The sequence below is a fragment of the Pipra filicauda genome, unplaced genomic scaffold (genome assembly GCF_003945595.2).
Source record: "Pipra filicauda isolate LSUMZ 115617 unplaced genomic scaffold, ASM394559v2 scaffold261_size1826302_pilon, whole genome shotgun sequence".
NCBI lineage: Eukaryota > Metazoa > Chordata > Aves > Passeriformes > Pipridae > Pipra > Pipra filicauda.
Genome location: NW_024104378.1, coordinates 1640569 through 1653927, shown reverse-complemented (window position 1 = coordinate 1653927; position 13359 = coordinate 1640569). Strand labels below are relative to the sequence as shown.

The 13359-nt window shown below is 38.4% G+C and overlaps 1 protein-coding gene across 2 annotated transcripts in view; it reads left to right on the top strand.

The window, feature by feature from the left end:
- Window positions 1–4: 4 nt before the first annotated feature.
- The window catches only part of LOC113982169 (cytochrome b5 reductase 4), a 34929-nt gene continuing 21574 nt past the window's right edge, over window positions 5–13359 (top strand). Inside the window, exons 1-7 of one of the 2 annotated variants that reach the window (XM_039382214.1) lie at window positions 5–108; window positions 1225–1378; window positions 4174–4274; window positions 5423–5491; window positions 6313–6397; window positions 10401–10442; window positions 12750–12804. In XM_039382214.1, coding sequence (XP_039238148.1) covers window positions 34–108; window positions 1225–1378; window positions 4174–4274; window positions 5423–5491; window positions 6313–6397; window positions 10401–10442; window positions 12750–12804 — 581 coding nt within the window. In that variant the 5' untranslated portion in view covers window positions 5–33. The remainder of the gene's footprint in view (window positions 109–1224; window positions 1379–4173; window positions 4275–5422; window positions 5492–6312; window positions 6398–10400; window positions 10443–12749; window positions 12805–13359) is intronic. The other variant, XM_027710176.2, reaches the window with a different exon arrangement.

Here is a 13359-nt window from a genome sequence, read left to right as displayed (position 1 = left end):
CGCGGGAGCCCGGCCGCGGCCTGGGCCGGCAGGATGCTGAACGTGCCGCCGCCGGCTTTCCCCGCGCCCAGCTCCCAGCAGCGGGCGGCAGCGGGCGGCCGCAGCAAGGTAGGGGCAGCTTGGCCGCCGACAGTCTCTTTGGGGGTGGTGAAGGGCCCCGGCGCTTTCCCTGCGTTGGTGCCGCCTGCATGGCCTGGCCCCGCCCGGCGGGGCTGTGTTGGCTGCCGGTCGGTTCCCGGCTGCCGCCGGACACTGCCCTGGAGCGGTCTCGTACTCCAGCAGCCGCCGAGGGACCGCGGCAGGGCCCCGGGTGAGAGGCCAGCTCAGCCATGTCGCTGGAAAACACTTGGTACTTCTCGTTTGAAGGCGGTGGTGGTAACGCTTCCTGCGCTGCCGGCCCGGGCTGTTCGCCCTGTGCAGAGATGGAGACTTTCAGCCTGGAATTCCTGCGTGCAGCTTATGCTGTATATGTTGTGTCTTCATCCTTGGGGGCGATTTGAGAACACTTGTTGTCTGCAGACCTCACTTGGACAACAGACTTGTACTTAGACTGAGGTAGCATTAAGCGGTGTGGGTCTGTGTATGCTATAGGGTTTTTTTGCTTCTGTTTTTCCTGTAGTTTTGTAAGTCCAGGATTCTTTAAACGTTTTTCTGCTGTTAAAAGTTTGGATCAAAGGGGTTCACAATCTGTGGTGGTGTTGAAAAGGCACGTGTTAAACATCCTGAAGATCTTGCTCTGCTTTTCAGGGCAGGCCATGGCCTCTGGTAAGCTACTAGACTTCAGTCCCAGCTTTCTCTGGGTGAGTTTTCCAGTGGCTTTAGGGCTTGTGGAAAGTCTTTATGAATGCTGTGAAAGTGAGCTTTCCAACCTTGTCATACCTTATGATGATTTTCAAATTTTCCTTCTTTGTTGCTTGTAGGTTTATAGGCCATATCTCAAAACGATGCTGATAAAAAATTTTTACTGCCACAGACAGACTTCAGTTTGCTTTGGGAAGAGTCTGAATGTTTGGTGATGTTCAATAATTTCTGTATATGGGTTACTACCCAGAACACTTCCTTAAGCACCCTTACTACTGAGTAGGACTCCCAAATATTAATGAATAATATGAGTTAGGTTATTTCCTTTTTGTCTGAGTACTCCTAAGGAGCTTAGAAGAGTGTATTTAATGGCTTTTTCTTCCTTTAGAGTTTAGCGATGTTTGTACATTTGTTATTTTTCAGGTACCTTTAAAACCAGGAAGGAGTCTTATGGATTGGATTAGATTAACTAAAAGTGGGAAGGACTTGACTGGTCTGAAAGGGAGGCTGATTGAAGTGACCGAAGATGAGCTTGCTAAGCACAACAAAAGGGAGGACTGCTGGATATGTATAAGAGGTTGGTTGTTGTGATATTGCTTCTGCATTTGTTACCTAGCTTCCCTTTTCTGTACTTAAAGAAGAAGCAACAAAAGCCATACTCAAAACCAAACTATGTACCTTCAGTGTTTAGACCAGGTGTAATCTTGACATAATTGGACACAACTCTCTTTGACTTGGGGATTTTGTATCAGAAAGATATTCTTTGCTTTCAAACCTTTCATAAGAAGTGTTTCAAGTGGGCATATTTTATACCTATTTTATATCTGCAAATGAAAGTGATAAAACACAAGATTGTAGGCAATGCATCAAATAACAAGGGCTTAGCAAGAATAAGACATTGAAAATGCTGGCATGTAGTTACACTCCTCAGTCTTGGACAGTTTATTATCTTTTGCAGTTGATTGGTTTTAGTGATTGCTTTAAAGCATCCAAATATATATAAATATTAAAAATGTTTCCTAAACCAGTAGAGTGGTCTTTGGAAAATAATTGTGCAAGGCCCACCCACTGCTTCATAAAACTTAGCAATGCAAATGACAGTTGCCATGTAAGGCAGTTGTAATCTACCTAGCGTAACAAATATCTGTGTAACTATGCTATTCTATTTATGGTATTATTTTAGTTAAATGTTAGCTCAAAAGTGGAAAGTGTTATAAGTTAAAAGTGGATAAAAGATGGCCTGGAGCAATAGCTGTGGCTAGAAGAGTATTTTCAGGGCTGCAAGTGGAGTTCCTAATTGTCCTACAGAAAGGAGTAAAATCTTTGCTCTCCAGTTTAATCATCTAGAGGCTAAAATACATTAATACTGCCTTAAATTTGTTAGGAAATAACAGCACAGGTAAGGGGATCAGCATAGCTAATGTGACATTTCTGTAGGAAGAGTGGTTCTTTTAGTGGTAACTTTGATCTGGTAAGGAACAGCATTGATATTTGATATAATGTCATGTCTTAACTTCAGCAAAAGGCAGTTAAGAATTTCCCTTGGAGGGTGACTGTTTTTGTTGGGTGTTAAAGGGGATGAGCGTGAAAGTAAGGGTAAAATGTCATTCAGTACTGTCCTTTGGACAAAATAATAGGATTGTTAATGGTCCGTGTTGCTCTTGCACGTGCTAGCAAAACTATAGTGGGAGGAGAGCTAAAGAAAGCTTGTTTAGTAAGGAGATCTGTTAATTTTTCTCTCTGAAAGAGGGCCATGTACTACCGCAGACAGAATTACTGCTTAAAATGCTTTTGTTTTGGTTTTGGTCTCATATTCTTCCTTGAATGCATCTCTAAGGTTGGTTTTCACAAGAACTCTGTCAAGCTGCTTCTGTATCTTTCTTTAAATTTTTCCGTCTCTGCTTTTCCTTTGTTCTCAGACAACTAATATAAAAACATCATAACTGAGAATCCTGGTAGATTATCTGTAGACCTCATATGTGAACAAGTAGTAAAATAACATAATTGTGTAAAAGCTAAATGAGGTCTGTGCAGTCATAGTTAGACTGTGTCTCTAAAGAGCAGAAATTCATGAGAAGAATGTGAAGTAAAACAAGAACAGAGTTAACTTTGATCAAAAATCTAATGTGATAATCATCAAAGAAAGCTGTCATATGTGCCCCAAATTTATATATGAAAAGGGATGGCAGGGGAGTTAAAAAAAGCATGAAGAGTATAGAAATGAGACTTCTTTTGCATCTGCAAGTTTGATGATCAATTTGACTAATATTCGGGAGGTCTTACCTCTGTTGATACTTATGTTTTATTGTGTGCAGTAATCGGTGCTGCACACAAGATGGCACAGTGAATACAGCCATCAGAAGAGCAGGTCAAAAAAATATGCAAAGATCCTTCCTTTTTTGATTGGGATGGTTGTTCTTTTCAACTAGGATTGTCCCAAGTATGTCTCCCCTAGCTCAGTGTTGAGTGCCTGTCTCTCCTTCTGATGTAATTAACGTGCACTTCTTAATATCTTAAAAGCTCCTTCTGAAAGTACTGGCATAGTTCTACTTTGGGTAGCTTCCTGTTTTGATAATGTTAAATATGTTAAACTATTCTGCTAGGTAGGCCTGTAATAATCATGTTAACATGTAGTGAAATCTGTTTATAGCTGAATTTTTCAGATTCTAGTTATCCTGGTTGCATAGCAACAGTAATTAGAGTTCATCATTTCAGACCTGTGAAGAAACATTGTTTTATCTCTCTGGAAGTGTAGAAAGAATGCTGACTCCTTTTACTGGGACAGATTTTGTACCAGAGGTGCAAGCCTTTAATGAGCATAAGCTGTGTTAATTTCTTATATTGCTGAATCTGAAGAATGGAAGTTTTCTTGCTGATGGTGACAGTTTTTCCTTATGGAAGACAGTTTATTCCTTTAGGCATTTTATTCCATAGATGATGGGTGGTAGGGAAACAACTATGACAAGAATTCAGGCATAACTTAATTGGAAGGGAGAGTGAAAATAATTCCATACACTAGCTGGCTCAATTTTATGTCTTTGTTAAAACCAGCCTCAGGTTCTTTTACCCCCTAGCTAGGATACATCATGTTCAACTTCTAGGTTGAAGTCTTGGCCCAGCAGTTATCTTCAGACATTCACTGGGAAAAGTGGTATAGCATTGTAGGATTGGCATCTCTGTATAATAAGATACCTCTTGTGCCCTACACAATTGTGTAGCTTATGTTTCTGTTTTTGCAAAGTCACACTATTTGTTCCAAAAATGTCTAGTGTTTGCCTTTACTCTTTAATGTGTGCTAACCTTTTCACTGGTTTTGGAGATAAGAGGCATCACAGAAATGTTGCTCATGTTTTTATATTCCACTTTTTTCAGGATTTGTATATAATGTCACACCATACATGGAATATCATCCTGGTGGTGAGGATGAACTAATGAAAGCAGCAGGAACTGATGGTACAGATCTCTTTGATCAGGTGAGAACAACTGGCAGCAAATGACACTTACTGTATTGTGAAGAATGCATGTTTTCTGATTATTTTTAGGGCATTCCAGTGGAAATGGTGATTTTAACTTTTTCAGTCCTAAGGAAAGGCAGTGGGTTACTGCTCAGAATGACACATGTGCTGAAAGAGTTTAAGCTTTGTACCAAAAGACACTAATGAAAATACCACTTTTATGTTGTTGGAATGATGCTTCAATTAGACCATTTTTTTTAGCAGAAGTAGCAATAAAGCTAGCAAGAACTTGAGATACCACCTTCTTAATAAATTGCTACAGTGACTAATTGCTGTAATTTGAGAGACCTTTTTTCCTCAGAGCTTTCACTTTTCAAAAAATGCTTCTAGAATTGTCTATTCACTTGGCAACTGTATTATCAGAAACAATGATGGAGCTGCTATTAAGTGGTTGTGAACAAATCACAAGATGACAGTTGGTCTCTTCTTTGTTTACTGTTTCTTTAAATATTTTGAAAACACTCAGAAAATAAAGGGTCTGCAGCATGGGTGTGCTTTCTGCAAGGAATTGCTTGCAAACTTGGTGTTGTTCTAAAAGCTGATTCACTGAGTTGGTATTTTTTAGAAACAGACATTCTTTGAGTCTCCTTGACTCATTAGGTTTATCTAATAAACTGAGAAAGAGCAGAAAGAAAGCCTCATCTGTTCCTGAAAGAAATCTGCTATCTCCTTATATGTTGTGCATCAGAGTATGTCATGCCTTTATTTGCAAAATGTTTTTAACAATGTAAAGATGTGATAATGTTTTAGCTTTGAGTTTGTCCTTGGTTAGTCCTTTCACAAATGAAGTGTTAGATTTGGGCATAATTCTTTGATTTCCATATATATGGAGTTTTTCTCCTAAAAGTTCATCCAGTATCAAGTTGTGACCTGGAATTATGTGGCTGGGTCATTGTATGATGTACTCGGAAACAGGAGTCTTGACATCAGGAATATTTGGGAAAGCTCCTCTAGTTGTTACTAACTGCATATACATGCTTGCTGCATTTTTTTATTTTTTTTTTTTTTTTAGTTTGTTTTGTCGTGGGAATGGAAAGCAGAGTTCAGACCCTTAAAATATGCTTTTCGCTTTTATTGTTTCTGGCTGATGTCTTTCCTGTTCCCAGAGGCATTTCTGGTTTCCTCTCTGCTTTAGCATTCTGTGTCTGTTGGATATCGATCTTTTAAAGAGTTTGGTAGGTTGTTAGTGTTTCTCAAATTTTTGTGAAAATTAATTGTCATTCATAATCCTTTATTTCTTTCTGTTATTTGTGTATGAGGAAACTGTAACTTGTGGATGGGATTCTTTATCTCACCTCCTTAGGTTGTTCAGTTTGAAGTTAATTTAAGTCTAGATACCATTCAAATTTGTCATGCAACACTTTGTTTCCTTTTTTCTTCTTGTGATGTTATCCTGGATGCCCTATCAGAATTGGCTTTTCTGCCATCCATTTCCTCTGCAAGTTCTCCAGTTCTGGTCTGTAAAGCTACTGCTTTTTCTTCACTTTATTTGACTTTCTAAAATAGGTAATATCTAAATGATTCAGTGATAGTAAGACAGAAACAAACAGAAATACACCAACTTAGTAAGAAGAGTTTTTGTGTCTAAAGTATTCTTTATGTTTGTTTCCGTCATCCCTTTTCCCTTCACTTGTCTAAACAAGACTAATAACCCTTGTGGTAAAGACAAGGTTTTTATTCTGTAATTGCATAGCCTACATCATAAAAATGCTCTTCTGAAGTATATTCTGTAGCTCAAGGTAATGATGTTCTGATACTGCAAAGCATAAATAAATAAATAGTGACATTTTCATGGTCCTACTTTTTTACACTTGCTCTCTGTCATAGAAGTAAAAATAAGTACCGAATGATGCAATAATGAGTTTTAATGTGTTTAAAAATAATCTGCTAAATTAATTATATTAGTCACTGTACAAAAATGAACTTTTCTATTTCAGTGCATTGAACAACATAGTCAGATTTACCAATTTTGTGAAAAAATATTTTGTTAACATAGGTACATCGTTGGGTCAATTATGAATCGATGCTGAAGGAATGTCTTGTTGGGAGAATGGCTGTCAAGCCTATTGCTGCTCCAAAAGGTGAGACTTTTTAAGAATGAAATATTTTCTGTGATGCTTTATTCCAAATTTATCTGGAAATTATGAGAAATTCTAAATCATCATATTTATAAGGAGAAGGCTGTTGCATATATTTGGATTTTTTTGCAGCAGACAACTGAGGATGAAATGTTTTTATGAATGAAGACTTTTTAAAGTAATGTACTTCTAAGTTTCTTCTTTTAGTCATTAGAAAACAGATGTGTGTCTTATGTGTGTGTGTGTATAGAAAGAAACTTTTTCCTCTCCCTCAAGATCTCTCTTTCTTCTTCTGATCCCTGGGGACAAACTGTCATAGGCAGCTCTCATCTTGAAATAACAGTCAGTATTTTCAATCTCATGATTTCAGCAGTAGACGTATGTCTGGCAAGTTGCATATATATTGGCATATTTGAATACACTTTATGGGCAGTTATCCTTTCCAGAACACTTCATTGGGTCCTTTAGTTTGAATTTAATTAGAGAAACTTTTGCTGATACAACAAACTCTTCTGAGCCAGGACAGCAAGAAATGTAGTATATTGTCTTAAAATGCTGGTGATAGTTTCCAGATACTTTAATTTGCAGTTTTTCTTTTGGTTTGTAGGCCACAGTCAAAAACTTCCTACTATCTGGGAAGCAGACACTGTTACTCAATACTGACCCTTAGCAAAGCTGCTCTGAAAACATAGAAGAATTAATGGTTGCAACTATTTTTCTCCAATTCTGTGGCATCCTTTAGTTCACAAATTCAGCCATCCTGTAGCTCTTCAACTTCTGACAAAGTGCACTGCATACTTGCTTAGTGCTTAGGTCACATCCCCTTAGCAGTTAGGTTGAGTTTGATCTGTATATGAAGGGCAATAGTATTTTCCATCTCCGTGCTGCTAAGTAGCTAATTCCAGTGTTAAACTTTTGAGCTAAATGCTACAAAGTATGGAGAAGCCTGGACAGCATAAATGCCTCATGGAGTTGAGGCATTACACATACATTACTGCTACTTTGTCAGCTGAGTTAGAAATTTAAAAGTAAACCTGATTTTTTCTGATTTCATTAATCTAACTTTTCTGCAAGTGGAAGGAATTCTTGTGATAGCCAGTCAGTAAAACATAAACACGTCTTTTCCCCTGCCAGCTATGACAGTCCATTTCTGCTGTTCCTTTTTTCTGCTTTACTCTTTAATAGGACTTTTCTATCCATTTTGCTGTAGTAAAATTTACAGGATAAAGGTTGCCAACTGTATAAAACCAGTTCTGTTGCCTGTGTGTCTTTTAGCCATTTGAAAAAATGTAATTTCATTAATTAAGAAACTGATTACAGAAGCACAGAATCACTTAGGTTGGAAAAGACCTCCAAGGTCTAGTCCAATCTTTGACCGATCACCACCTTGTCAACTAGACCGTGGCACTGAGTGCCACATCCAGTCATTTCTTGAACACTTCCAGGGATGGTAACTGCACCACTTCCCTTGGCAATTCATTCGAATGCTTAACAGCCCTTTCCATGACGGAGTTCTTCCTGATGTCCAACCAGAACCTCCCCTGATGCAACTTGAGGCCATTTCCTGTTGCCTGGGAGAAGAGGCCAACTCCCACCTGGCTACAGCCTCCTTTCAGGTAGTTGTAGAGAGTGATAATGTCACCCTTTAGCCTCCTTTTCTCCAGGCTAAGCAGCCCCAGCTTCTTCAGCTGCTCCTCATATGACTTACTCTCTAAATCCATCACCAGTTTCATTACCTTTCCTGGACACTCTCCCGGACTTTCTGAAATTCTTCACAGTAAAATTCTCAAAGTTTATTTTATTCCTCTTCCTCTGTTGAATTTTCAAAAAATGTGATTGGCTAACTTCACTATTAGCCAGCAATAATTCTAGTCTCACATCCTTCCAGAAGACCATATTCTGCAAAGTTTGCATTTGAATAAGTTACTAAGTTAAGGTGCATGTTTTTGAATATAGGATTAAATTAAGTATAGAGGGAACACAAAACTTCAAATTAAGGATTGCATTGCTTTCTTTTTGTGACAGAAGGGTGAGTGTTTGCTAATAGGGCAAACATTGGTATTTGATGCTTGGTGCAGTCCCAATACAGAGCTAGGAAGGTAGATGTAGTTTTGTTGGAGTGTAGCTGGAAGATTTGTCGTTCAGCTTAGGTTTTGTTTCCTATGTTGTGGTGGGTTTTTTTGGAAGATGTTGTGATGATTTGCTCACTGAACTGCTTGAGAAAACTGAAGCTTGTCTTTGCACAATTGAGGTTTTTTAAGAAGAAGAGTTTTTTGAAAATACTGGTGATAGTGATTTTGCCGACTTGTATTTTGGGAATGCTGCTTTATGCTATGGTAGTGACTGACAGGAAATTCTAAAGTGTTGCTTCTGTAGTGTTACAGTGGATCTGTGCACTGAAACATGTAGTGTTTGTACATGCTGCGAAGGCCAGCACAGTACCCAGGTATGTAAGAGATGATTTCAGAATCTCTCTCAGCAAACCTGTGCAGAATTAAACTGCTTGCCTTCTCTTCAGGGTACTCAGCTGTAAACATTAGCACAGTTTGTTGTCTGGTATTTTTTAATATTGCTAATGTTTTGCATAGACACATCAGTATACGTCCCTGTATTGCTTCAGTGATTACTTAGCTTGGGAATCAGAATACATGTTGTATTATTGTTAATTCAGTCAAATTAGACTGAGAGCTGTGGTGTCATCCAAGGAAGAGAGGTAGGGCTCTGCCTTCAATATGCCTCACACGGTCCTTAAAATTGTAATGCCAGTTTCAGTGCACTGTTATAATGTAGTGAAATGAGAGTAGACTTCTGAATGCAAAAAATTACCTTTCATTAGAAACAAGTTTTTGTGAATGACTTGCTATCCTGGCAGAAAGCTTAAAGTAGTGTATAGCAGAATTTGCAGACTGATATTGCCTCAACCAAGAATTTGTGGAGAGTTTTCTTTTTACCTTATAATGGCACAACATGAAAGCCGCTAATGAAGGCAATTCTTGATCATCTCTCAATTAATTTTGCAATGCTGTATGCTTGATGCTTTGTTCTAGGAACCTTCCTTGACTTCTGTCTAGCATTTTTCCTCTAACACTGGCTGGTGTGACGCAGAGCACTGGGAAGGATTAGGAAGAACATATGAGAAACATTCCCACTTTGGTTTTTGTAAAAGGGAGCAGGAAGAACAGATTTGTTTCTCTCCCTTCCCCAAACCTGGCTGTCATAGGAAAGAATATGAAATGGACCTTCATATTGGGACATTATGAGATGTGCAATGTAGAGAAGGTCAGAAAGGGGCCTAGGTGTATCTAGAGGGCTAGTTTCCCCACAGATTTGCTGTGAACCAAAGGATATGGGGCTGCGGGGCCTTTCTGATAGAGTTGAGCACCTTGTATATAAATTGACACTGTGATTCATCCATTTGGTACTTTTTTTTTCTGCTAGTGTTTTTTTGAGTTTTTTTTTAATAGTTGCCACATACTATAGATTTAATGAAGAATTCAGATACTACCTTGACAAATAAAATCATTTGGCAGAAAAAACTTACAGAAAGATATTTTTCCTGTGTTTCTGCCAAGGATTGGGTTTACATTTCCAAGGGTTGGGATGGTCAGATTCACATTCTACTATGTGATGTCATGAGGCAAGTGTCATTGGAATTCTTAACAGATTCAGTAAACTTGTAGCTGTGAAGTTTATAGTTGTACAACATAATCTGTGATGTTTGTTTTGAACAAACAAAAATCTTTGATGTTTGTCTTTCAGTGCTGTGCAGCTTCTGGCATTTGTAACATACTGGTTTTTCAGTTAGACATAATCTTTTGGAATGGTAATCAGTGCTGCATTTATTTGTCACTTCCTGATATCTGAAGTGTCCTGGTCAATCCGTTAATGTTTTGGAAGGTTTATTTGGAGATTCTTAGTTTGGCTAATTTCTTCGGCATGATGTGTGCAAGTACTGTGCTGTAACTTCTTAACTGTCATGCTTGTTGCTTTTTCTTAATGCTTTTAGAGATTTCTTCTACTCTGTCTGAAGGGAAGAAGCAGCTCAATGGTAAGTATTCACCTGGAGCAAAATAGGGAATGAATCTTAAACTTATTTGAATATTATTGAATGAGCAGTGTTTATCCAGACTTCTCTCTGTATTTGAATCAAATGCTGAGGCTCCAGTGAACCGTGGAAATTTCAAAAGGCAAAATCCTCATCAGGTATTGTGAATTCCATGTCTGGAAATATTGTAAGACTGCGGTAGAGTAGCTAAGGGAGGTAAGAGATGAACAAGTAAGTTCAGCTTGTCTGCAAAGTGCTTGGAAGATTTTCTGCAAAGGTCTTTTCTATCCTGTTTCCTGTCAGGTCTCCCATTTTTTTTGTTGCATCAATTTCTTTTTATTCTTTCAAGGTGCAAAATTGTGCATTTTCTTTTGAGCTTCATGGAGCTTTTTTCTGTCCATTGCTTCAGTCTGTTTGTGTCCCTTTGAATGGTAGCCATAACCTTGCATGGTTTGGCTGCTTTCCACGAGTTATTGCTCATGTACTTCCTGAATGTAGGACAGTGTTCCCTGTAGGTGGCTAATGAAAGTATGAAACAGTATCAGCATTCCCTGTTCCCTAGGGAATGCCAACAGTAACCAGCCCCTAGTGGGACTTTGCATGCTGATCACACCTTTTGTGACTGTCAGTTCTACTAATTTTCTATCGAGGTTGTAATCCTCCTGTCAAACCCAGCTGTTTCCAGTGTGGCTATGAGGATAATATGGGAACCTTTATCACTACACTTGCTGTCCCATGGGACTGTGCAAAGCAATTCCTAGAACAAGCTGAAGTTTGCTACCTTGAGATGCGGAGTTGTATTTCTGCTGTTCATCTGGTTACCTTAAACTCTTTCATTTCATACCTGCCATCAGCCTTTGGCTTCACCACCAGCATTCCTTTATGATCACCAGTACAGCACTTTGCTTAATTGATCACCTGAATCATTGTCTTTTTATTGAATTGTTAATTCTTGTTTTCATGTAGCATCTTACACTATTTCAGAATAATTCATAAATAACTTTGCCAGAATGTTCTATTTTATTGTGGCTGCTTATATATTTCTGTTGACCTGCAAAAGCAAACTGGAATGTGTATGACCACGAATTCCTGTTATCTGTGGGGGCCAACCTAGGCATATGATGTATGTCCTCAAGAAAGGCTTAGCCTTTGAGAAGGCTTTTATCATTAGGTGATTGGTTTTCTTTTGCAATGATCTGACTGCTCTGCCATTTAGCTTCCTTGGCAGCTGCAGATGGTGTGTACTCAGGACTAATTAAGGATCAAAGAATAAGTAATTTGACTGAGTTTTAATTGCTTTGGGTTAATTCTCCCATCTGGATGATCAAATATTTTCAACAGATTGGACCGGAGTGGCTCTCTGTTTTTATCTACTTCCCACATGGTGAAGCCACTCAATCACCGTGTTTAAGGTTGTAGTCATACTACAAAACTTACTGGCAGTTAGAAGATAGTAATCTGGGTAACTGAGAATTCAGGTGCTAATTATTTTATGCATAGACATTTCGAGTTTGCAAGGTTTGCCTTTGAATGGGCTTGGAACCAGCTGTTCAGTCTGCAGCTTCCTCCATCATTATTCTATTTAACTTCTTTGTGTTAAAACTGATGAAGGGTTGCAGTTGCTTTTATCTGTCTCTGTGCTCAAGTGTTTGCCAAATATTTTCAGTTTCTATCATGCCAGAGATTAGTACAGTTGACATTTTGAAAGACTAACCAACTGTTGCCTCCTAGCAAAGGCCTTTTCAGACTGTTTTGTGAAGTTTAATACTTAGAGTAGCTGAATTCTGTGAAAAGTCCTAGGAAAGTGCTAAGTTGAAAGATTAAGGTTGATATCTTTGCTTAACTGACTGACATGAAGTTTTACTTGTGAATTAGGTTAGATCAGACATCCCAAATCTGAATTATATAAACAAATAGTTCTGTTAAAGGGAATTCGTTCAGATAACCTTGTGCTTCACTATCACAAAGTGTAAAAGCACAGGATAGTTACAGGTGAAACTGAGATCAAGCCACATGTACCAGAAGGGCTGCAGACACAGGTACTGTGGTGTATGGAACTCTTAATTTCTGAAGTAGAATTTCATTTTCTAGGACCCTGCTCTCCAAGAGAAAATGCTGAATAAAAACTAAATTTAAAAAGTACATGGTTATTTTTGGCTGCCTGTGGAAATAAAGCCATTAAATATTGTTCAGGGATATTTAGAACATTCAATTAAAAAAAAATAAAACCAAGCCCCAGATATACCTGATAAGTATTTCTTTTAAGCAAGCATCCCAGCAGCCATTTTATTGACTGTCTGCTCTTTGTAGGTATGCTTCCTGAGAAGAAAGTACTAGCTTCTTCCGCTAAAGACTTAACTCCAAGGTAAGCCTTTGTCTTTCATTGGCTGTTGAGCATTCTATTTAAAAATTCTGTGCAATTCTTAGAACATGCAGGCAACTTCTTCGATGGTTAGCTCTCAATGTTTCAGCTAAATGAGTATATGTCATTACCATCCTCTCAGAAGTAGGAAGTAGGAGGTTTATGTTTAAACAACTTGCCAAAGATCATATAGGCAAATGATTATTCTTGGCTTGCTCAGTTGATTTCTAACACTTGCACCTCCTTGCATTGTATAAAAGTGTATGACTTATATTTGCAGACTCCTTAGGTTTGCTTCTTGAGGAAACTTCTAGAAAATGATTCCAGCTGGGCTGATTATTTTTTTTGACTTTAGTTAATTTGTCGATAGATGTACATATAGCCATGCCTTGAAAATGTGCTTCATTTCACGCTGGAATATAGTAAAATGTGATAGCTGTATTCAAGTTTCTACAATATGCAAAGCGAAGCAGGCCCTAAAATCTCATTGTGATATGCCTACTGTTGTCACTGAGGTGTCATTTTACTCCGTGATGCCTTGAGTCAACGAGGTTCAGT